Raw genomic sequence first — 26,549 nt, forward strand, 5'->3', positions numbered from 1 at the left:
TCAACATGATGTCCCCAACTCCTACACTCAAAGGACTGAGCAATAAAGGCAAGTCTGCTAAATACCGTGACGTAAACTTCAAAGAATTATGTACCTGAATCCCTTGAAACATTTGCTCCAGTTTCTTCACCACCAATGCTGCCCGACCTGCTGAGTTTCTCCGAGTGCTTTCTGTTTTCCCTTCTGAAACACAGAAATTGCTTGTTTTATACATCTCTCAGTCAGACCTCATTCAGGGCATGTTCGGAGTCACGAAAGAAGGATTTCTGAAATACTTCAAACAAAACCGACAAGTCAATCAATGACAACGGGAGTCAAATTCCACAGAACTCGGAAAGCATAGGTGGGAACAAGGTCAGGACCAGAAACTGACAGGTCACTTCACTGAGACTGATGGGCGCACCGTGAAAATATCTGCAGGTCATGATATTTATCAAAACATGAACAAACGCAGCAAAGTCATCTGAATCAAGTAAAACTACGACAAAGCACAATTACCTCAAAGACCAAAAGTAACAAGCCGATGGAAAATTAGAACGAGCCGAAAACAAAACAGAAGTCTGTGTGTACATAGCGCCTTCCACATTCCTGGGGACTTTTGAAAGAACAGCGCCACAAGGCGAAATCTCTTTCGGAGGATGGTTCCTGGTGTATCGAATGGGAATACCTAATGGGAGGGGTGGAGACACACTCAGACGTTCCCAGAGGATTCTGCTAGCCCCCTCCCGCCGTCCAATTCTTTTCAGACCGTCTCCAGTCGAGCAGCGCAGGCAGACAGAACCCACAGGGTGGGTGGGCACCGGACCACTGTCTCAATTTGTCAGGACGAATGTTTGGTGGGGGGTGGTGGGGAGTGATCCCATTCCATCCGAAGCAAACAGTGATGCGGGATTAACAACAAGTGTGGAAAATTGCTCGATAAATTCAGCGCTGGAGGCGAGGCGTGTGAGTATTAGAAGGCGACTAACAGTCCAATAGAAGCTTTCCTCTTCCTGAATTGTCAGGATTCGGTAAATTCTGATCATTTGCTTTTCCTATGAAGGGGCTTCATTGCAAACTTGATTAGCCTTGCTAAGTTTCGGATTAAGTAAGGACAAATCGACATCTAATGCAAGTCATATTAGTGTGGGAAGCTGAGGGATGCCTCTCCGGGAAAGGTGGCAATCGAACGGGCGGCGCTGCCACTCTGTTGGGTGACGCCACTAAGCACTGGTGTCGATCACCATGTGCTTGTATATGATAGTGTTCCCTTTGAAGCTGGGAGCCAGCACCAAGTGCATGCCGTCGATGGACACCATCTGAAAACGCCGGGCCGCACGCACGCTCCAGTCCTCGAAGCGGCCAAAGACCCGCTTCTCGACATCCCAGAGATAAACATGAGAGAAAGAGAAATCGCTTCCCAGCACCATGTACTGCCATTGTGCCACGCGGAAGGGCTCGGCAATCATCGAGCCCCTCGAGGGCAGGGCCTGGATCTCGGCGAAGCGCTGGCCCTCCCACCTCACCAGCTTGGAGTCACCGATGAACCGGACCAGGCAGAGGTACACGGCCTTCTGGAACTGGAAATGTTTCACGGTGTGCACGTCCAACATGTCGGGGATTTCGGTGAGGTAGGTGAACCGCCGCTGCACCTTGTTCCACTGGTAGATGACCGGTGTTTGAGTGCTGCTGGCCAGGATCAGCTTGGGCTTGTTGTCCGTCTCGATGTACTCGGCGTCTGTGTCCCGATGCCAGGGGTGCAGGGAGTGGTGAGAGTAAAACCCCACTTTGTTCCACTTGTAAACAGTGGTGGAGCCGGCCTTCGAACTGTCCACGATCACAAAGTACCACTCCCCGTCGAGAATGAAGGTCTCAATGTCGTTGGGCTTGCGGGTCTTGGCGGTGTCGATATCCTGGATCTTGACAAACGTGCCCCCATAGCTGTCCCACCGGTAGATGTGGGATCCTCGGAACAACTGCGCCAAGACAACATACAGCTGCCCCTCGATCACCAGTGGCTTACAGTACACAGCGGCGTGAGCTGTCACAAATATAAAGACAGGCATCACGTCTACACTGTGCTGTCTGCAGATGAGACCATACACATCAGAGGAAGTGATGCAATTTCATGTGATCTTGCTCTCGCAGCCTTGTGGCAAGATGAAATTGCAGCAAGATTTTTCTTGAATGAAATTACCATGACACTGACCTCAGCAGAGTGTGAAAACATTTATCAGCAGCATTGCAAGAGCAAGATATTGCACCTTCACGCCGAGAGCACAGGGAAATCAAGATTTAACAAAAGCATCTGTTTATCCTCATTTAATGAGGCTCCTCATCTACATGCACACTCTTAAAAGATGCTGCTCTGGGCAAACACTAAACCAGCATCTCCACTTCCTCAAGAGGCTAAGGAAATTCGGCATGTCCTCAAGGACTCTGACCAATTTTTATACGTGCATCATAGAAAGCATCCTACCTGGATGCATCACAGTGTGGTTTGGTTAATATTCTTCCCAAGACTGCAAGAAACTACAGAGAGTGGTGAACACAGCCCAGGCCAGCACTCAAACCAGCATCCCATTCATTGACTTCATCCATACCTTTAGCTGCCTTGGGAAAGCAACCAACATTATCAAAGACCACTCCCACCCTGTTTATACTCTCTTCCACCCTCTTCCATTGGGCATATGATACAAAAGTTTATATCCACAATTGATCAGATTGAAGAACAACTTCTTCCCCGCTGTTATTAGACTTCTGAATGAACCTCTGAAATTTTAAATCTCCTGTTGATCTCACGCTCTGTGTGCCTTCTCTGCAACCGTAACATTGTATTCCTCGTTCTATTACCCTAATGCACTTTGTGTGCTATGAGCTGCCTGTACTGCATGCAAAACAAAACTTTTCACTGTACTTAGGGACATGTGACAGAAATAAATCAAACCAAATCTTGCCAATCTTACAAAAAGCAAAACACTGCAGATGCTAGAGATCTGAAATACAGAAAGTGCTGCACAAACTCAGCAGGCCTGGCAGCATCATTAGACAGAGAGAGAAAAGCAGAGTTACTATCATGAGGCTGATGACATTTCTTGGGAAGATTGAGTATTGAAGGAGAGTTATATCAGAGTTGAAACGTTAACTGTTTCTCTCTCCACAAATGCAGGAGAACGTGAGAGATATTAATCAGGAGCAGCTCTTGCATACATTAGGCTCAACACTTGATCGTCCATCTTCTGGTAACTGACATCCTGGAGATATTAGACCAGGTGGACAACCAATCACATTGAAGCCTCAGCCACCTTCAGACAACTCGAAAATTCCTCAGGCTTACCAGATATATTCTCCGATATCCTGAAGACCATTTCAACATGGTCCCACATGAAGAAAGTGCAGTTCCCATTATTAGCCTGGGCAAATGTTACAAAGAGGTCATCAGCATACACAAATGACTCAACGGAGACAGCCTGGAAGGGCAGGGTTTGATAAACGCTGAATTCTGTAAAGATAAATGAAGGAGCTCGGATAATTGCTGTTTGTAATATTCGATCAGGGCATTACAACACGAGTGTTCACTGATATGTAGCTACAGTATGTACAGAGCATCAGATTCAGACCTAACTCTTCTATCAGCAGGAATAAACTCCGAAACTTAAATATAAAGCTTCCCAACACTCCCAGCACAGGGACAAAGCTGGTTTAGATACAGAGTAAAGCTCCCTCTGCACCGTACTCCCAACACTCCTCGGAAAGCGACAGCACAGGGTTAGATACAGAATAAAGTTCTCTCTACACTGTCCCCCAACAAACACTCCCAGGGGATCAGACAGCACGGTGTTAAATACAGAGTAAAGCTGCCTTTACACTGTCCCCAGACACTCCCAGGAGAGGGACAACGTGCATTAGATACAGAGTAAAGCTCCCTCTACACTGTCCCTACCAAAATCTCGGGCTGATCTCTAAAGCAGTATGTGGTTGATGCTCACCGTGAATTGTCCCTGACTTTGCACCCCGTGATTGAACTGATTGAAATGGCAGTCGCAATGCTGAACGGTTTAATGCTTCAAGGAAACAGCGCGAAATTCCCACCCGCTGTGAGAACAGGGAAGGGCGAATGAACAAGGAATGAGTCGCTATGTCTGGGCCAGTTTGTGGGCACAGCATTCAGTACCGACCTGTCCTGATGCAGTCAAAGTCCTTGATTGGCAGGTCATTGACCCTGACTTTCTGATATTTGCTCGGGCTGGTGCAGTGCACTGGAGGGACTGATGTGTTGGTCACCTGTAGCCATTCTATCAGCCATTTCACTTTACAGTCACAATGGAAAGCATTCCCACGGAGATCCCTGCAAAGGAGCACAAGTCAGATTGTGCACTGAGAGTTCATTGGTATATTGGGTCTTCATGGCAAGAGGACTGGAGCATAGGAGCGGGGATGTCTCGCCACAATTGCTCAGGGAGAGACTGCACCACCGAGAATTGTGTGGGTGATTTGGGTCTCATTATCCGAGGAAGGAAATCCTGACGATGGAGGGAGTGCGGCAAAGGTTTCCCAGATTGATTCCTGGGAGGGCACGGACTCATGGATGAAGAGAAACTGGATCGGGTTAGGATTATATTCACTGGAGTTTTGAAATCGGGGGGCATTTCGTAGAAATCGATCAAATTCTAACAGGGACTGGACAGGGGTAAATGCAGGAAGGACCTTTTTCAATACCTGAGGACAGCCAGAACCGAAGGGTCACAATCTAAGGATACGGGGTAGGACTGAGATGAGGAGAAACATCTTCACCCAGAGAGTGAGGAGAGCCTGTGGGATTCTCTGCCACAGGACCTGAGTTGGAGCCGAAACATGGGAGTTTTTCCAAAAAGGAGTTCTTAGAGTTAAAGGGAGCAAAGGGAGAAATCAGGAACAGCGTACGAAGTTGGATGATCAGCAGGCTCAAAGGGCTGAGTGGCCTGCTCCTGCTCTGATTTTCTCCAATTCTGTTTTGTAAATGAAGGACCTGTGTAGTTTTCAAGCTGTAAAGAAACAAAACACTCACAAATGTGTCAAGACATGAAGATCCATGAAGATGTCTCTGGGAAGAGTTCGCAGATTGTTGTTTCCCAGGGATCTGGAAACGGAAGGGAAATTATCAAACAATTAAACACTGCACAATCAAAAAATCAAGAAATATTCGGGGCTGTGTGAAATAACTCCACAGGGGCTGGTATCCTATAACCAAGTCACCCTTTATTTACATGTGGCGAGTCCTTGATACTGATCCAGCTCCCTCAGAGCCAGCTCTTAGAGTGAACAGAACCCCTGACACTTCTGTCTTTATCTGTCAGCCAGGGCTCCCTGACTGGACCCTGTCAACAGCCCCAATCTGGGAACTCACATTGAGTGGGGCCCACCTGGCTGACCACATGATAATCCCGACAATACGGTGGCATATTTAATCATCCTGGGAGTTGACTGCAGAGTAAGTTTCAGAAACAGCGTTGTCTTAAGCACTTGCAGATGGGCCAATGTTACGGAATATCACAGGAAGTTAAAATGTTGATGCAGACAGACACAAGACACACACACACACACACACACACACACACAGAGGTAGACATGGACAGAGACAGGTACACCCAGGTAGACACCACCCGACTCCATCCCAAAGACTGTCCCACCATCAACAAGTCACAGTCAGGAGGGTGATGGATTACTCCCCACTTGCTGTGGATGGGGACATCTCCAACAACACTCGAGAAGCTCGACACCATCCAGGGACTAAGCAGCCCCCCACTCCTGCTCGATTGTCCCCACATCCACAAACATCCCACTCCCCCCCAACCATCGACGCTCAGTCGCAGCAGTGTGTCCTGCCCACACGAGGCCCCCTTAGGCAGCACCTTCCAAACCTATCTTGAGATAGTAGGTACATTGTAACAACACCGCTTGCAAGTTCCCCTCCAAACCACTCACTGTTCTGACTTGGAAATACATCGGCCGTTCCTTCAGTGTCGCTGAGTCAAGATCCCAAAACACCATTCCTAACGGCACTGGACTGCAGTGATTCAAGAAGATTTACCAAGATGTTTCCTGGTCTGCAGAGCTTTAGTTATGAAGAGAGATGGGATGGATTGGGGTTGTTTCCCTTAAAGCAGAGGAGACTGAGGGGACACACAATTGAAATGCATAAAATAATGAGGGACATAGATGGAGGAGACAAGAAGGCACTTTTCCCCTTGATGAATGACCTGTTTGGGGCAGGGGGTGGCACGTAGATTTAAGGGAAGGGAAGGAGGTTCAGAGGGGGAGGTGAGGAAAAATGTTTTCACCCAGAGGCTGGTGGGGAATCTGGAACTCACTGTCTGTAAGGGTGGAAGAGTGAAGAACCCTTATCCCATTGAAGAAGGATTGAGAAGTGCACTTGTGATGCCAGGACTATGGGCCAATTGCTGGGATATGGGATTAAAACCATTTGGTGTTTGCTTTTGACTGTCACATGGACCAAAGGACCTTATTCTGCGCTTTAAACCTCTACAGCTCTATGACTCTGAGAAGACACCTCACTACCACCTCCTCAATGGGTGGGATATAAATGCAGGTCCAGCCAGCAAAGCCAATGTCCCATGCATGAACAAAAATAAGACTGTGGCCACTCTGGCAGGGTTGTTGAGACATCCATGTCCTGCCGGCTGACTAAGTGCCACCCTGCATGTCACTGCCAACCTTCCATCTACCCAACTTTCACATAACCCCGCTGTCACTCTCCATCATTGTACCTCACTGGCCAGGACAGCTCTTTAATCTTGATTGCACTGGCTTTCTCTCAGCCTCAAGTCGGTGGGTGAACTGCCCTCTTGGGTCTCTGAGGACGTGAGTGCAGAGGCCTCGGGTGAAGCATCAGTAAAGCTGCCTCTCTCTGCAGCTCAGCTACTGACAACTCAGTGGGAACCAGAGAGAGCGCGTGGGAAAGTGGGAGGGCGCATCTCACTGTGGCAGCCCAGGCTGCTGGCATCTGCAGGGCATCAGAGAGCAGGCATCAGTTCCCTGGCAGGAGAGGACCCTGTGGTGTTGGCAGTCAGGGACGTGGATCCATAACTGCAGGGAGGATTAAAGGGAGCAGTGACCCTGAAATTGCAATCATGCAGTGAATCCATCTGAACCTTCCACCTGCCTCCATGGACAGGTTGGCACTGCCACGGTGTGCCAGCTCTGCCACCCTCAGGGTCTGCTGCACACTTCCACCACCCCAGCCATTGGTCCTGGACCAAGGTCATCATGACAAGGAAGCAGACCGAAGTCCGGGTGTCCCCTCTTCATGAGGAGGCAGGGCAGTGCCAGGCTGCTACCCAGTCAGAGGAGGAAGCACATAGGCCCCATGCACTTTCCACTCAGGACACTACAAAGGTGGCTGTGCCCTCTGCCACCCCCTCACCCTTGGAAGGTCTGGTCTGTCTGCACCCTCCACCATCTGGTGTCTCCCCACCACACCTCCAGTGCCAATGGGCTCCAGCTCAGAGCAGGTGCCCTCCAGGCCCAGCTGCAGAACCAGGGAGTGCACTGACACCTCGTGGCATGTAGACAGAGAGAGAGAGAGAGGAAAATGTATTGAGGGCACTTCGTAAATATCATCATTTCAGTCAACGTTGACAGTGTTCACTTCCTGGTTTGGCCCATTTTTATGCAGTGAGCATGCTCACTGCGGCTGTTGGCCATCGGCGGGGATGGAGTTCCACCATCTCAGGGCGACTGTGAGGTTGTGACTCGGCTGACAATATGATCTGATTGGATAAGAGAATTGGAACACTAACTCCCACACCCCACCTCAATGTACACAGCAGCCATTCGTACTGTTGCTCTGCAGCACCTTCTGCAACTCCCACCCTCCCAGCATCAAATTGGTCACCGTGAAAGACACAGAAACACAACAATGTCACCAACAGTTGAGATAACAGTGAAACTGATTCAGAAAGACACACAGAGGGACAAACAGATACACACACACACACACACACTCTCTCTCATTCACAGCACAGGCACAGAGAGACACAAACTGGTAGACACGTGTTGCATGGACAGACAGAAATAAATACAGACAGAGGTACAAATAGATGCAGACACATTGATACATATACAGACAGATTCAGAGAGAGAGGCAAACAGAGACAGAGAAACAGACACAGAGGGACATACATTGGCAGATAGAGAAACGGTAACCGAGACACACAGACCGAGAAACAGAGTCACAGACAGACAGAAACTTACAGATGGTTGAGAGACTTGAGGCCTCGGAATGTGTATTTGGAGAGTGATTGGATGTTGTTGTTCTCTATGAATCTGTGAAAAGACAGAGAAGGTGGTGGGTGGGGGGGCGGTGAAGAGTTCAGCACAAATCCTTTTCCTTAAATCTGTATACAGCAATGTAGAAACATGGCAGGGACTTACAGGTACTGGAGATGAGATAAACCATTGAATGCATCATCTCCAATCATGCTGAAGGTGTTTGAATTCAACAAGCTGAAGGGAGAAAGAAAAGAATAGAATCAGCTGGCTCTTGTGATTATGGTCCTTCTCCAAACTCCTGCTGGGGGTGATTTATTATCTGAGGCACACCACGTCCCACTTCAAGTTACAGCTATCACATTTCCCTGCCTCAGATAAGAGAGGCTTGAAATGGACGTTTTGAGTCTTATTTAAGATTACAGTCAACATTCAATGTTTTGCAAGTGATGTGAGGAGAAACCTTTCTGATGCAGCAAGTGGTTGTGGTCGGAAGGCATTGCCTGAGAGTATGGTGGAGGCAGGTTCGGTGGAAGCTTTCAAAAGGGAAACTGTAAAGGAAGGGTGTGTTGGGTTATGGGGTAAATGGCACCTCATTTTGGAGAGCCAGTGCAGACCCGATGGGCTGAATTGCCTCCCCCGGCGCTGTAACAATGCTGCAATATGTTGCGACCTTCTTCATCTCATTAAAGTTCATGGGTGGAATGAACTTCAAGAGGAAGTGGTGGACGAGGTTATAGTTAAAACATGTTTAGGTAAGTACATGAATAGGAAAGGTTTGGAGGGATATGGGCTAAGCAAGTGGGACTAGGTTAGTTTGGGAACATGGTCGGCATGGATTGGTTGGACCAAAGGGTCTGTTTCCATGCTGTATGACTCCATATATACAGTTTTAACATCGCAAGGCATGCTCCTATACTGTTCCTGTCTGCCAGCTGGAGAGTTGAGACAAAATCAATTTCATGTGAATGGAAGAGATAGTAGGAACTGCAGATGCTGGAAAATCTGAGATAACAATGTGTAGAGCTGGATGAACACAGCAGACCAAGTAACATCAGAGGGGCAGGAAAGCTGCTGTTTTGGGCCCGGACCCTTTTTAATGTCTGAAGAAAGACCCAGGCCCAAAATGTCAGCTTTCCTGCTCCCCTAATGCTGCTTAGCCTGCTGTGTTCATCCAGCTCTACACCTTGTTATCTTGTGTGAATGGAAGCACAGTTTACCCATAATCCTTAGCAGGTACAAAAGTGCTCTATAACTGAGAGTGGTTGACACTCCTCTGCAGGGGCATGTGGGGACAGACTGGGTGGTGCCTTTATGAAACTAGACAGGAGCTGCAAAGACCAATGGCAATGAGCATGGAAAGTTCCCATTGCCAGTACTGGGTTGGTGGCTTGTTCACTCCGACGTTTCAATCGAAGCTAGTGAGGATTTGCAATACGCACTGCACAGATTTGAACAAATTAGCATATTAATAAGGTAGGCCATTCAGTCCCTTGAGCCTTCCACACCATTCAATAAGATAATGGTAACAATCTAATTGTCACCTCAAATCTATATTCTTGCCTATCCCCAATAACCTTTTACCACCCTTCATAATGAGGATTCATCCACCTCTGCCTTAAAAATACTGAAGGGTTGAACCTCCACCACCTTTTCAAAAAAAGTGTTCCAAACGCACTGAACTTCCAGAGAAAGAAGTCTAATGAACAGTGATGCCTCATTCTCAATTCTCCCACAACAGGAGACATTCTCTCCATTTCGACCTAGTTATGTCCCCTCAGGATCTTCCATGTTTCAATGAAATCACCTTGTATTTCAAACTCCAACAGATACAGGCTTAGCCCTGACACATAAGATGACCCACTCTTTCCAGGTCTTAGTCTCTGAACTGCTTCCAACACAGTGACATTTTTCCATATATAAGGAGACCGTTACTGTACACAGAATGCCAGATGTAGTCTCTGCAATGAACTGAACAACTGAAGCGTAACCTCTATACTTTTATATTCAACTCTTCTCGCAGTAAATGAGAACTTTTTTTTCAGCTTTTCTGACCACTTGCTGTACCCCGAAAGTTTGGTAAGGCTATGTTGACTTGTATCTTTTTTATGAACCTTCTGTAATTCATGTACCAGGACACCCAGATGGTTCTGCATTTCAGAACTCTGCAGGCTCTCACCATTTAGATTGTACGCTTTTTCTTCACTCTCTCTGCCTAAGTAGACAATTTCACATTTTCAACATTATTCTCCACTTGTCACGTTGTTGGTAACTCATTTAGCTCATCTATAATTTTCAGAGCCTCCACGTCATCCTCTTCACAACTTAATCTAGTTTTGTCCTGTCAGCAAAGTTTACAACCGTTCATTCTGACCCTTCATCAAACTCGTTGATAACAATTGTAAGTGACAGTGATCCCGGCTCTGGTCTCTGTGGCACACTACTCATTGTAACTTGCCAACCTGAAAATAACCCATTAATACCTGCTTGCTGCTTCCCATTAGCAAGCCAATCTTCTATCCAAGCCAATCCTCTGTCTATGCCAATCTTCTATCCAATATGCCACCAATGACTGACAACATAAGCTATTATTTTTCACAATAACTTTCAATGTGGCACCTCATCAAATAACTGTGGTGATTGTGATTTTCCTTCATTCCTCCCTCCCTTTGTTGACTCTATTTCCTGATTTAATGCTGCTCCTGGGATGTATCGCTTACGGTGAAGACTGAAGTAAAATAGCCAATCAATCAATCTGCCTTTTCTTTCTTTCCATTCTGAAATCTTCAACCTCACTTTCTATTGGACCAACACTAACCTTGCGAAAATTTTAAAAGAAACTATTTGAAAACACGCTTGATTTTTTTTTGTGTTTCTGGCCATCTGTCTCCTGTACTCTAATGTTTCTATGGTTGTTAATTTTTTTGACAATGCCTTGCTTTTTTAAACTATTTTGTCCAATCTTTTGACCTGCCACCTATCTTTGCACCATGATCTACTTTTTAAGAGTCAGAGAGTCATGAAGGTTCACAGCATGGAAACTCGCCCTTCAGCCCAACTTGTCCATGCTGCCCAATTTTCATAATTAATCTGGTGCCATTTGCCTGCGTTTGACCCATATCCCTCCATCTCTACCCCATCTATGTACCTGTCGAAATGTCTCTTAAATTCGAAAACTGTAGTCATCTCCACCACTATCTCTGGCAGCCTGTTCCAGACACTCACTACCCTCTGTGTGAAAAAACTGCCCCATTTGTTTAACTCTCCCCTCTCATCTTAAACCTATGCCCTTTAGTTTTAGTCTCCCCGACCCTGGGAAAAAGCTGTTGGCTGTCTACCTTATCTATTTTATTGACTTCGATAAGGTCACCCCTCAATCACCTATGGTCCAGGCAAAAACATCCCAGCCTACCCAGTCTCTCATTATAACTCAAACCTTCCAGTCCCGGTAGCATCTGAGTAAATCTTTTCTTTAAACAACATAATCTTTAACATTTCTGGTAGCCTGCAGATGGTACACCCATCCTTTTTCTCATTAGTTGGAAAGCATTAATTCTGTAATTATGAAATATTCCCCCTAAGTGTCAGCAACTGCATCTCTACCGACTTATCCTTTAATCTAATTTGCAAATTCACTTTAACCAGCTCTGTTCTCATGCCCTCCTCATGTTCTCCTCATGCAATTTATTTTAAAAATCGTCTTGGACCCACTCCTTTCTCCCTCAGGCTGAATGTAAAATTCAATCATACTATGATCGTGACTATCTAATTGTACTGATTAATCCTTTCTCATTAGTCAATACCAGATCTCGAACAGCCTGCCCTCTGATCAGCTCCTTGCTAGAAGAAACCGCCCTGAGAATATTTCATGGGCTCTTTATCTAGGATATCTTGCCCATCCGACTTTTCCAGTTTAAATGTATATGAAATCTCCGACGATTTTTGCTACCCATCTTTGACAAGTTCCCAATACTTCTTCCTTTATGTCCCACCTAATCATGTGACAACTCTTCGGAGGCCCGGACATCATTTCCACCAGTGACTCTTTCATTTTATATTTTCTCAATTCTATCCAAACTGTTTCCACACTGTGGTTTCCTGAACACAGGTCACCCCTCTCGATTATGCTATTGCCAGCATTAACTAACAGAGCCACCCCTCCAACTTTTCTCAGATTCCTGTCATTTTTAAAGAAACAACCCTCCAGCCTTTTTTTTAAGGTTGGAATTAGGCCTCGCCATCTCTCTAAATAGGGACAGGTGATGAGAAGTAACCAAATCAAGCTAGAAATAGGATTAAGAGTAAACCCACATGAGCAAATTTGCCAACTTCCAGGTTTTAAATCACTGCATCATACTTTGCCAATCATTATTGCTCAAGATAAAAAAAAACACAATCAAAGGTGATGGACGAATAAATCTGAATTGATTGCTAATCTCCTTTGTTTGAACGCTGAGGCATGTAGGCTGGGGAAGAATGTTTCACACTGTTTCAATGAGTACGTATATTCAAAACCAGACAGCATGATCATAGAATCTGTACGTGTGGAAGCTGGCCATTCAACCCATCAAGTCCATACTATCCCTCCAAAGAGCACCCCACCCGATAGCCCTGCATTTCTAATGGCTAACGCACCTAGCCTGGACATGATGGGCAATTTAGAATGGTCAATCTATTTAGCATTCACGCCTTTGGACTGTGTGAGGAAACTGGAGGAAAGCCACACAGACATGGGGGTAGGGTGGGGGAAGCGGGGGCTGTGTGTGTGGAAAATGTGCAAAACTCCACAGAGACAGTTGCCTATGGGTGGAATTGAACCTGAATACCTGGCACTGAGAGGCAGCAGCACTAACCACTGAGCCACCATGATTGTTCCAGCAGCCTGGGGTATGGACAGACACATGTATGAAAGAAACGTCAGATGCCGTTTCTGAAACACAAAGGCAAATGTTCAGAAGGATGTCAAGAACAAAAACATAACGTTTCCCATTCTGTACTCACAGGAACTGGAGTGCTGGGAGGTGAGCGAAGGCATATTCAGAAATACGCCTGAATTTTGCATTCACAAAAGTTCTGTAAGACAAAGATGACACGTTGAATTGTTAATACCTGAGTCTAAACGCTTTTTTCCATACACAATCTAATTCTGCAAATGGAAGCATCAGCAGAATACAGGCTTTAATTTCTGAATTATATCAGTCTTTGCTCAGTCACATGTTCAGAAGGTGGTGAGTTCAAGCCTCATTCTTAGGATTCAGTACATCAACCAGTTAATTCTCAAGTGTAGTACGCAGGAGCGACACACTGCCAGATTTTGTGGTGAGAATATACTGGGCCATTCATTACCTGTCCAGCAATATCAGTGAAAAAACCTATGTGCTTCAGCTGACAGAGCGCAGTGTTAGATACAGAGTAAAGCTTCCTCTACACTGGCCCCAATCAAAAACTCCCAAAGACAAGGACAGCACAGCGTTCGACAGAAAGTAAAACTCCCTATACTGTACTGAACTGAGAGTGCACCTTGATCGACATTGCCCCCATCAAACATTCCAGGACATATACAGCAGAGTTAGATACGGACTAAAGCGTCCTCTACAATTTTAAAATGAGAATAAAGTCTACTCGACACTTTTCCATTCAAACTCTCTTGGGTCAGATAGAACACAGGATTAGATACACAGTTAGGCACCGAGTACTTGTTTAAACTGGAGTGAAGCGAGCCGAAGGTTATCTTCATCAAACTCACATGGGAAAGATACAAAACAGGGTGAGGCATGGAATAAAGCTCCCTGAAAGCAAAGGTCCAACTGTACTGCACATATTAAATCCACAGACACACAATTACCTTCACCTGCAATGCTGTGAACTGCTGCTGTTCTTTTATCCAAAAGAAACAAACTCTGAAGTGGCCCTCCAGGTACAATGTGAAGGCAATCAAACTGCTTGAATTCAATCAAAACAAGATGCAGCTGAAGTAACACAGAGCGCAAATTTGCAAGATGTGTAATATTAAACGAAATACCCACTAACAAGGAGCACTATTATTTAATATGTATAGGAGTGTCACACACAGTAACACGGGACGTTATTATTTAATATGTAAGGGAGTGTCACACACAGTAACAAGGGACGTTATTATTTAATATGTAAGGGAGTGTCACACCCAGTAACACGGGGCGTTATTATTTAATATGTACGGGAGTGTCACACCCAGTAACAAGGGGTGTTATTATTTAATATGTACGGGATTGTCACACCCAGTAACACGGGGCGTTATTGTTTAATATGTACGGGAGTGTCACACCCAGTAACACGGGGCGTTATTATTTAATATGTACAGGAGAGCCATACCCAGTAATACGGGCCATTATTATTTAATATGTGCAGGACCGTCACACCCAATAACACGGGACATTATTATTTAATATGTATGGGAGTGTCACACCCAGTAACACAGGGCGTTATTATTTAATATGTACGGGAGTGTCACACCCAGTAACACTGGGCGTTATTATTTAATATGTACGGGCAGGTCACAACCAGTAACACGAGGCGTTATTATTTAATATGTACAGGAGAGTCACACCCAGTAACACTGGGTGTTATTATTTCATATGTACGGGAGTGTCACACCCAGTAACACAAGGCGTTATTATTTAATATGAACGGGAGTGTCACACCCAGTAACATGGGGCATTATTTTTTAATATGTAAGGGAGTGTCACACCCAGTAATACGGGGCGATATTTTTTAATATGTAAGGGAGTGTCACACCCAGTAACACGGGGCGTTCTTGTTTAGTATGAACGGGAGTGTCACACCCAGTAACACGGGGCGTTATTATTTAATATGTACAGGAGAGTCACACCCAGTAATAGGGGACATTATTATTTAATATGTGCAGGACCGTCACACCCACTAACATGGGACGTTATTATTTAATATGTATGGGAGTGTCACACCCACTAACACGGGACGTTATTATTTAATATGTATGGGAGTGTCACACCCAGTAACACAGGGCATTATTATTTAATATGAATGGGAGTGTCACACCCAGTAACACAGGGCGTTATTATTTAATATGTACGGGAGAGTCACACCCAGTAACACTGGGCGTTATTATTTAATATGTACGGAGTGTCACACCCAGTAACACAAGGCATTATTATTTAATATGAACGGGAGTGTCACATCCAGTAACATTGGGCGTTATTATTTATTATGTACGGGACTGTCACACCCACGAACACGGTGCGTTATTATTTAATATGAATGGGAGTGTCACACCCAGTAATACAGGACATTATTATTTAACATGTACAAGGAGTGTCAAACCCAGTAACCGAGGGGGGGGGTTATTTAATATGCACGGGAGTGTCACACCCAGTGACAGGGGGGATTAATATTTAATATGAACGGCAGTGTCACACCCAGTAACACGGGGCATTATTATTTAATATGAACGGGAGGGTCACACCCAGTAATGCATGGCGTTAATATTTATTATGAACGGGAATGTCACACGCAGTAACACTAGGCGTTATTAATTATTATGTACAGGAGTGTCACACCCAGTAACATGGTGCGTTATTATTAAATATGTACGGGAGTGTCGCCGCCAGTAACACAGGGCGTTATTATTTCATATGTCCAGGAGTGTCACACCCAGTAACGCCGGGAGTTATTATTTAATATGTATGGGAGTGTCACACCCAGTAACACGGGGCATTATTATTTAATATGTACGGGAGTGTCGCCGCCAGTAACACGGGGCGTTATTATTTAATATGTACAGGAGTGCCATACCCAGTAACACGGGGCGTTTTTATTTAATATGTACAGGAGTGTCACACCCAGCAACACGGGGCGTTTTTATTTAATACATACAGGAGTGTCACACTCAGTAACACGGGGCGTTATTATTTTATATGTACAGGAGTTTCAAACCCAGGAACACAGGGCGTTATTATTTAATATGTACGCGGGTGTCACACCCAGTAACACGGGCGTTATTAATTAATACGTACGGGTGTGTCACAGACAGTAATACCGGACATTTTTATTTAATATGTACGGGAGTGTCACACCCAGAAATACAGGACATTATTATTTAATATGTACAGGAGTGTCACACACAGTAACACGGGGTGTTATTATTTAATATGTACGGGTGTGTCACAGCCAGTAACACTGGGCGTTATTATTTAATATGTACGGGAGTGTCACACCAAGTAACATGGAACGCTATTATTTAATATGCACAGGAGTGTCACATCCAGTAACACGGGACTTTGTTATTTAATATGTATGGGGGTGCACAGCCAGTAACACGGGACGTTATTATTTAAAATGTACATTAGTGTCACAGCCAGTAACACGGGACGTTATTATTTAATATGTACAGGAGTGTCACACCTAGCAGCACACGGAGTCATTATTTAATATGTACGGGAGAGTCACACCCAGTAACATGGGGCATTATTATTTAATATGTACAGGAGTGTTACACCCAATAATACGGGGCATTATTATTTAATATGTACGGGTGTGTCACACCCAGTAACACAGGGCGTTATTATTTAATATGAACGGGAGTGTCACACCCAGTAACACAGGGCGTTACAATTTAATATGTACGGGAGTGTCACACCTAGTAACACTGGGCGTTATTATTTCATATGAACGGGAGTGTCACACCCAGTAACACAGGGCGTTATTATTTAATACGTACGGGATTGTCACACCCAGTAACACAGGGCATTAATATTTAATATGAACGCGAGTGTCACACCCAGTAACACTGGGCGTTATTATTTAATATGTACAGGAGTGCCATACCCAGTAACACGGGGCGTTTTTATTTAATATGTACAGGAGTGTCACACCCAGCAACACGGGGCGTTTTTATTTAATACATACAGGAGTGTCACACTCAGTAACACGGGGCGTTATTATTTAATATGTACAGGAGTTTCAAACCCAGGAACACAGGGCGTTATTATTTATTTGTACAGGAGTGTCAAACCCAGTAACACGGGGCGTTATTATTTAATATGTACAGGAGTGTCACACCCAGCAACATGGGGCGTTAGTATTTAATATGTACAGGAGTGTCACACCCAGCAGCACGGGGCGATAGTATTTAATATGTACAGGAGTGTCACACCCAGTAACGCGGGGTGTTATTATTTAATATGTACCGGAGTGTCACAGCCAGTAACATGGGGCGTTATTATTTAATATGTACGGGAGTGTCACACCCAGTAACGCGGGGCGTTATTATTTAATATGTACCGGAGTGTCACAGCCAGTAACACGGGGCGTTATTATTTAATATGTACGGGAGTGTCACATCCAGTAACACGGGGCGTTATTGTTTAATATGTACAGGAGTGTCACACCCAGTAATACGGGACATTATTATTTAATATGTACACGAGTGTGACACCCAGTAACACGGGGCGTTATTGTTTAATATATACAGGAGTGTCACACCCAGTAATACGGGACATTATTATTTAATATGTACACGAGTGTGACACCCAGTAACACGGGACGTTATTATTTAATATGCACAGGAGTGTCACAGCCAGTAACACGGGGTGTTATTATTTAATATGTACGGGCATGTCACACCCCGTAACACGGGGCGTTATTATTTCATATGTACAGGAGTGTCACACCCAGTAACGTGGGGCGTTATTATTTAATATGAATGGGGGTGTCACACCCAGTAACACGGGGTGTTATTATTTAATATGTACGGGCATGTCACACCCCGTAACACGGGGCGTTATTATTTCATATGTACAGGAGTGTCACACCCAGCAACACGGGGCGTTTTTATTTAATACATACAGGAGTGTCACACTCAGTAACACGGGGCGTTATTATTTAATATGTACAGGAGTTTCAAACCCAGGAACACAGGGCGTTATTATTTATTTGCACAGGAGTGTCAAACCCAGTAACACGGGGCGTTATTATTTAATATGTACAGGAGTGTCACACCCAGCAACATGGGGCGTTAGTATTTAATATGTACAGGAGTGTCACACCCAGCAGCACGGGGCGATAGTATTTAATATGTACAGGAGTGTCACACCCAGTAACGCGGGGTGTTATTATTTAATATGTACCGGAGTGTCACAGCCAGTAACATGGGGCGTTATTATTTAATATGTACGGGAGTGTCACACCCAGTAACGCGGGGCGTTATTATTTAATATGTACCGGAGTGTCACAGCCAGTAACACGGGGCGTTATTATTTAATATGTACGGGAGTGTCACATCCAGTAACACGGGGCGTTATTGTTTAATATGTACAGGAGTGTCACACCCAGTAATACGGGACATTATTATTTAATATGTACACGAGTGTGACACCCAGTAACACGGGGCGTTATTGTTTAATATGTACAGGAGTGTCACACCCAGTAATACGGGACATTATTATTTAATATGTACACGAGTGTGACACCCAGTAACACGGGACGTTATTACTTAATATGCACAGGAGTGTCACAGCCAGTAACACGGGGTGTTATTATTTAATATGTACGGGCATGTCACACCCCGTAACACGGGGCGTTATTATTTCATATGTACAGGAGTGTCACACCCAGTAACGTGGGGCGTTATTATTTAATATGAATGGGGGTGTCACACCCAGTAACACGGGGTGTTATTATTTCATATGTACAGGAGTGTCACACCCAGTAACGTGGGGCGTTATTATTTAATATGTACGGGAGTGTCACACCCAGTAATACGGGGCGTTATTATTTAATATGTACGGGCATGTCACACCTCGTAACATGGGGCGTTATTATTTCACATGTACAGGAGTGTCACACCCAGTAACGTGGGGCATTATTATTTAATATGAATGGGGGTAACACACCCAGTAACGCGGGGTGTTATTATTTCATATGTACAGGAGTGTCACTCCCAGTAACACGGGGCGTTATTATTTAATATGAACGGGAATGTCACACCCACTAACACAGGGCGTTATTATTTAATATATACGCGAGTGTCACAGCCAGTAACACGGGGCGTTATTATTTAATATGTATGGGGATGGCACACCCAGTAATACGGGAAGTTATTATTTAATGTGTACAGGAGCGTCACTCCCAGTAACACGGGGCGTTATTATTTAATATGTTCAGGAGTGTCACAGCCAGTAACACGGGGCGTTATTATTTAATATGTATGGGGATGGCACACCCAGTAACACGGGGCGTTATTATTTAATATGTACGGGGATGGCAAACCCAGTAATACGGGAAGTTATTATTTAATGTGTATAGGAGCATCACTCCCAGTAACACGGGGCGTTATTATTTAATATGTACAGGAGTGTCACAGCCAGTAACACAGGGCGTTATTATTTAATATGTACGGGAGTGTCACACCCAGTAACATGGGACGTTATTATTTAATATGTACGGGAGTGACACACCTAGTAACAAGGCACGTTATTATTTAATATGAACGGCAGTGTCACATCCAGGAATTCGGGACATTATTATTTAATATGTATAGGAGTTTCAAACCCAGTAAGACAGGGCGTAATTATTTACTTTGCACAGGAGTGTCACTCCCAGTAACAAGGGACGTTATTATTTAATATGCACTGGAATGTCACACCCAGAAACACAGGGCGTTATTATTTGATATGAACGGGAGTGTCACACCTAGTAACACGGGCGTTATTATTTAATATGTACGGGAGTGGCACACCCAGTATCACGGGGCGGTATTATTTAATATGTACGGGAGTGTCACATCCAGTAACACGGGGCGTTATTATTTAATATGTACAGGAGTGTCACACCCAGTAACACGGGACATTGTTATTTAATAGGTACCGGAGTGTCACATCCAGTAACACGGGATTTTATTACTTAATATGTACGGGAGTGTCACACCCAGGAACACCGGACGTTATTATTTACTATGTATGGGAGTGTCAAACCCAGTAACACGGGGCGTTATTATTTAATATGTACGGGAGTGTCATACCCAATAACACGGGGCGCTATTATTTAATATGTACGGGAGTGTCATACCCAGTAACACAGGGTGTTATTGTTTAATATGAACGGGAGTGGCACACCCAGTAACACGGGGCGTTATTATTTATTATGAACGGGAGTGTAATACGGGACATTATTATTTAATATGTACAGGAGTTTCAAACCCAGTAAGACAGGGCGTTATTATTTAATTTGCACAGGAGTGTCACACCCAGTAACAAGGGACGTTATTATTTAATATGCACTGGAGTGTCACACCCAGTAACACAGGGCGTTATTATTTAATATGAACGGGAGTGTCACACCCAGTAACACGGGACATTGTTATTTAATACGTACAGGATTGTCACACGCAGTAACACAGGTCATTATTATTTAATATGTACGGGAGTGTCACAGCCAGTAACACGGGGCGTCATTATTTAATATTTACGGGAGTGTCACACCCAGTAACACAGGGCGTTATTATTTAATATGTACGGGAGTGTCACACCCAGTAACACGGGACGTTATTATTTAATATGTACGGGAGTGTCACACCCAGTGACACAGGGCGTTAATATTTAATATGCACGGGAGTGTTACACCCAGTAACACAGGGCGTCATTATTTAATATGAACTGGAGTGTCACAGCCAGTAACACGGTGCGTTATTATTTAATATGTACGGTAGTGGCACACCCAGTAACACGGGGCGTTATTATTTAATACGTACAGGAGTGTCACACCCTGTAACACAGGGCGTTATTATTTAATATGTACGGGAGTGTCACATCCAGTAACACGGGGCGTTATTATTTAATATGTACGGGAGTGTCACACCCAGTGATACAGGGCGTTATTATTTAATATGTACGGGAGTGTCACACCCAGTAACACGGGAAGTTATTATTTAATATGTACGGGAGTGTCACAGCCAGTAACACAGGGCGTTATTATTTAATATGTACGGGAGTGTCACACCCAGTAACACGGGGCGTTATTATTTAATATGTACGGTAGTGGCACACTCAGTAACATGGGAAGTTATTGTTTAATGAGTACGGGAGTGTCACACCCAGTGACACAGGGCATTATTATTTAATATGAACGGGAGTGTCACACCCAGTAACACGGGACATTGTTATTTAATACGTACAGGATTGTCACACGCAGTAACACAGGTCATTATTATTTAATATGTACGGGAGTGTCACAGCCAGTAACACGGGGCGTTATTATTTAATATGTATGGGAGTGTCACATCCAGTAACACGGGGCATTATTATTTAATCTGTAGAGTGTCACAGCCAGTAACATGGGGCGTTATTATTTAATATGTACGGGAGTGTCACACCAAGTAACATGGGACGTTATTATTTAATATGTACGGGAGTGACACACCTAGTAACAAGGCACGTTATTATTTAATATGAACGGCAGTGTCACATCCAGGAATACGGGACATTATTATTTAACATGTGTAGGAGTTTCAAACCCAGTAAGACAGGGCGTAATTATTTAATTTGCACAGGAGTGTCACACCCAGTAACAAGGGACGTTATTATTTAATATGCACTGGAATGTCACACCCAGCAACACAGGGCGTTATTATTTAATATGAACGGGAGTGTCCCACCCAGTAATACGGGACATTGTTATTTAATATGTCCAGGAGTGTCACACCCAGTAACACAGGTCATTATTATTTAATATGTACGGGAGTGTCACACCTAGTAACACAGGCGTTATTATTTAATATGTACGGGAGTGGCACACCCAGTAACACGGGGCGGTATTATTTAATATGCACTGGAATGTCACACCCAGGAACATGGGGCGTTATTATTTAATATGTACAGGAGTGGCTCACCCAGTAACACGGGACATTGTTATTTAATAGGTACCGGAGTGTCACATCCAGTAACACGGGATTTTATTATTTAATATGTACGGGAGTGTCACACCCAGTAACACCGGACGTTATTATTTACTATGTATGGGAGTGTCAAACCCAGTAACACGGGGCGTTATTATTTAATATGTACGGGAGTGTCATACCCAGTAACACGGGGCGCTATTATTTAATATGTACGGGAGTGTCATACCCAGTAACACGGGGCGTTATTGTTTAATATGAACGGGAGTGGCACACCCAGTAACACGGGGCGTTATTATTTATTATGAACGGGAGTGTAATACGGGACATTATTATTTAATATGTACAGTTGTTTCAAACCCAGTAAGACAGGACGTTATTATTTAATTTGCACAGGAGTGTCACACCCAGTAACAAGGGACGTTATTATTTAATATGCACTGGAGTGTCACACCCAGTAACACAGGGCGTCATTATTTAATATGAACGGGAGTGTCACACCCAGTAACACGGGACATTGTTATTTAATACGTACAGGATTGTCACACGCAGTAACACAGGTCATTATTATTTAATATGTACGGGAGTGTCACAGCCAGTAACACGGGGTGTCATTATTTAATATTTACGGGAGTGTCACACCCAGTAACACAGGGCGTTATTATTTAATATGTACGGGAGTATCACACCAGTAACACGGGGCGTTATTATTTAAAATGTACAGGAGTGTCACACCCAGTAACACGGGACGTTATTATTTAATATGTACGGGAGTGTCACACCCAGTGACACAGGGCATTATTATTTAATATGTATGGGAGTGTCACACCCAGTAACATGGGGCGTTATTATTTAATATGTACCGGAGTGTCACAACCAGTAACATGGGAGGTTAATATTTAATATGTATGGGAGTGGCACACCCAGTAACACAGGGCGTTATTATTTAATATGTACGTGAGTGTCACACCCAGTAACATGGGACATTGTTATTTAATATGTATGGACGTGTCACACCCAGTAACAGGGGGCGTTATTATTTAATACGAACGGGAGTGTCACACCCAGTAACACAGGGCGTTATTATTTAATATGAACGAGAGTGTCACACCCAGTAACACGGTACATTATTATTTAATATGTACGGGAGTGGCACACCCAGCAACACGGGGCGTTATTATTTAATGTGTACGGAAGTGTCACACCCAGTAACACAGGACGTTATTATTTAATACGTACAGGAGTGTCACACCCAGTAAGGTGGGGTGTTATTATTTAATATGTACAGGAGTGTCACACCCAGTGACACAGGGTGTTATTATTTAATATGTACCAGAGTTTCACAATCAGTAACACGGAGCGTTATTATTTAACATGTACGAGAGTGTCACACCCAGAAACATGGCGCGATATTATTTGATATGTACAGGCGTGTCACAGCCAGTAAAACAGGACGTTATTATTTAATATGTACAGGAGTGTCACAACCGGTAACACGGGGCGTTATTATTTCATACGTACAGGAGTTTCATAGCCTCTAACATGGGACGTTTATATTTAATATGTACAGGAGTGTCTCAGCCTGCAACACGGGCTGTTATTACTTAATATGGAAGCATCACACGCAGTAATGTTGTATATTATGGCATAATAGAGCCAGTAACATTATAGTGTCATCCTACAATGAAAGATGTTGTCCAAATGTATTGAATTTGCATTCACTCGGAGCATTCCTCTGGGAAGTAGCACCATATTTTAAGCAGTTTGCATGTGTTTAACAGGTCCTAAACCTCATTTCTTAAATCGGCTTTTTCTTCCTCTGTTCTCCACACTGCACTGTGATCTCACCTTGTAACCCAACCTTTACAAACATGATACAGAAAAGTGCCATTTTTACTTACATGATTTAGCAGAGAACAAAAATATTTGGTTCCTACAACAACCATTTGCACAACACTTATAAGCCTGTCCATAAACAACAGAGGAACATTCATGCTCAAAACAGCAGACAAAGCTTTCTTGTTGAACAATTAAAACACTGTTATTAATCTCTTGGATCAAAAAAAAACTAAAGTAGGCTTTATTTTCCAATTGAATTTTACCAGGTAATCATTTGGTACTTTCCTACCCGAGAGCATTCGGCCAGGCCAAATTGTTCTCCATCCCTGCCCTTTCAATTTAGGTCTGATGTGACCAGTTTTGAGCTTGACTGTGACGCTTCTCACAGTCAGGCAGTGACGGCAGCGCACTCAGTGCATGGTGATGTATGAGAAACATTGGTTTGAAGGCCAGCCCTCGCAATCCCTTCACAAGTGAAGGATACGAAAATTCGAGCGAAAACTCAAACCCTTATTGAGAGCGGCAGTTCACGGGCTGAAACAACAGATTGAGCAAGAGCATTGGATTGATGAAGGAGGCTGTTATTCAACACAGATTCAGCGGCCAGAAAGGGAACCTATCTCTTTCGCCCCCCCCCCCCCCCCACCTCCCCCTGCCAACTTGACCCACCCTTCAGTCTGGCTTACTTACAAGGAGATCAGGTTCTCAGCCAATGCCTGTGGGATGGATTTTGATGCCATGCAAAATGCGCTGTCTTTGGTGCAGGAGCAGGATGCAGGACACTTGGGATTGTCGGGCCCCTTCTTCGCTCCCACTGAAAGAGACAGGCAGAAGATCCATAGCAGCGACGTCGCTGCCAGCACCCATTGCTTGGAAATGTACCCCCGAGCTGTGCCCATCCTGTGAAACTGCCTGAGCTTTGGATATGGATCTTGTTTTGGCCCCTTTACAGGCTTCGAGGGAGGTGATGTCTCAACGACTCGCGACCACTTAACTGACAGTCACAGCCACTTCAGTTGTCAGGTCCTCTCGAACACCAATGCCTTGCTGGCAAACATTTAGGTTTTCACATCACTCCAAGCATAAAGGCCAGGGGAGTGAAATGATCAGAGCTTTGTGCTGATGTCAGGCTCTCAATACGATCAATTGTTTACTTAAGTGTGGTCCCGTGCCAGGGGCTGAAAGCAGTGAGCTGACAGTGCTGAACTGTTCCACAGCCTGCAAAATCACAGCACAGACAGGACAAATCATGCAAGCCAGTGTTGTACTGCTTCACGTCCTCTACCGCACAGTCAGCTCACTGCTGAAATTCCTCCTTTCAAAACAAAGCTAAAGTCAGACCCAGATGGGACACTCGAGCAAAAACTGTACAACCGCTGAAAATGTCAGAGCAGAGCCCAGGCTCAAGTGGGAGACCATTCCTTCAGACTGGGGTGAGACTCTACGCTGAGTCCACACTCACTGGGCACTTCCGCATGAGTGCAGACACTGATGTGTCTCACTGGGCACTTCCACATGAGTGCAGACACTGATGTGTCTCACTGGGCACTTCTACATGAGTGCAGACACTGATGTGTCTCACTGGGCACTTCTACATGAGTGCAGACACTGATGTGTCTCACTGGGCACTTCTACATGAGTGCAGACACTGATGGTTACAGTCCTCACTGTGCTCACCCCTTGCCCAAGACTCCACCTCATCTTCATTGCTCTGATCATAAAACACATGACAGATTAGCAGGTCATCGCTGCTGGCTTTGATGAATGCAGCTGGAATCAGTGACACACAGAATCGAACAGTCTCTTTCTGTGCCCTCTGGCTTGAGGATCTCAGATTGGTCGGATGGTTGCTTTTCGTTTTGAATGGTGAAGTTGTAATGGTGGCCCCATATAAAATGGCTTGGATGTTCCTGCTCCAACACAGCTGCATTACATCGGGGTTGGGCTGCACGGAAAAAGTACGAACGATCTCTCAACCCTTGTTGGGATGACACTCCCACTCTTTTTTTTTGTTGTTTGTTATCAGCCTTGTCCTAGGTCAGTCTATTGAACACGCCCTCCCTCCCTCCCTCCTCTGCTTACATTTTCTGATTTTTATCACTTTGCAACCTTCTCTCGTCGTTCCTTGGACCAGCTCTCTCATGCCACCTTTTTGCCTCCCTCATCTCCCCAGTGTGTGTTATCTTACTGCCCTTATTCTCCTCTGCTGTCCATCTCTGCTGTCTATACCTGTCACATGCTTCCTTCTTTTTCTTGACAAGAGCCTCAATTTTCCAGTCATCCAGCATTCCCTACACCTTGCCCCCAACAGGAACATATGGACTCTGGACTCTTGTTCTCTCATTTTTAAAAACCTCCCACTTTCCAGCTGTCCCCTTACCTGCAAATAGCCTCCCCAAACAACTTTTGAGAGTTCTTGCCTCGTAGCGTAAACATTGGCTTTATTCCAATTTCAATACTTTTAGCGCAGGTCTATCCTTTTCCACAACTATTGCATGTCCCCTTTGCGTCTGCAGAGATGTTTGGGAGCCCTGTATTCAGGGTCAGCAAAGTTAGC

The 26,549-nt window shown here is 44.6% G+C and overlaps 1 protein-coding gene across 3 annotated transcripts; it reads right to left on the reverse strand.

Annotated features, from left to right (window-relative positions):
- Positions 1-63: 63 nt before the first annotated feature.
- Positions 64-25,162, reverse strand: lgi3 (leucine-rich repeat LGI family, member 3). 3 transcript variants are annotated; one of them, XM_048522964.2, is made up of 8 exons: positions 24,683-25,162; positions 13,249-13,320; positions 8,413-8,484; positions 8,233-8,304; positions 5,027-5,098; positions 4,158-4,327; positions 3,317-3,481; positions 64-2,020 (listed from the first exon to the last, which is right to left on the reverse strand). In XM_048522964.2, exons 1-8 carry the CDS (start codon positions 24,889-24,891, stop codon positions 1,203-1,205), a joined length of 1,650 nt encoding a protein of 549 aa, XP_048378921.1. In that variant the 5' UTR covers positions 24,892-25,162; the 3' UTR covers positions 64-1,202. The 3 variants fall into 3 exon arrangements, with proteins under 3 accessions (XP_048378921.1, XP_048378923.1, XP_048378922.1); XM_048522966.2 differs by lacking the exon at positions 24,683-25,162 and adding an exon at positions 24,282-24,365; XM_048522965.2 differs by lacking the exon at positions 13,249-13,320.
- Positions 25,163-26,549: the final 1,387 nt, after the last annotated feature.

The sequence above is a fragment of the Stegostoma tigrinum genome, chromosome 40, assembly GCF_030684315.1.
Source record: "Stegostoma tigrinum isolate sSteTig4 chromosome 40, sSteTig4.hap1, whole genome shotgun sequence".
NCBI lineage: Eukaryota > Metazoa > Chordata > Chondrichthyes > Orectolobiformes > Stegostomatidae > Stegostoma > Stegostoma tigrinum.

Excerpts from the sequence above, each read along its gene's own strand:
- lgi3 (XM_048522964.2), bottom strand. The coding sequence starts at position 24,891 with ATGGGCACAGCTCGGGGGTACATTTCCAAGCAATGGGTGCTGGCAGCG. Across the intron at positions 4,328-5,026 it reads CTTCATGTCTTGACACATTT|GGATCTCCGTGGGAATGCTT; the intron begins GTGAGTGTTTTG and ends GCTCCTTTGCAG. Across the intron at positions 2,021-3,316 it reads GATATCGGAGAATATATCTG|CTCACGCCGCTGTGTACTGT; the intron begins GTAAGCCTGAGG and ends TATTTGTGACAG.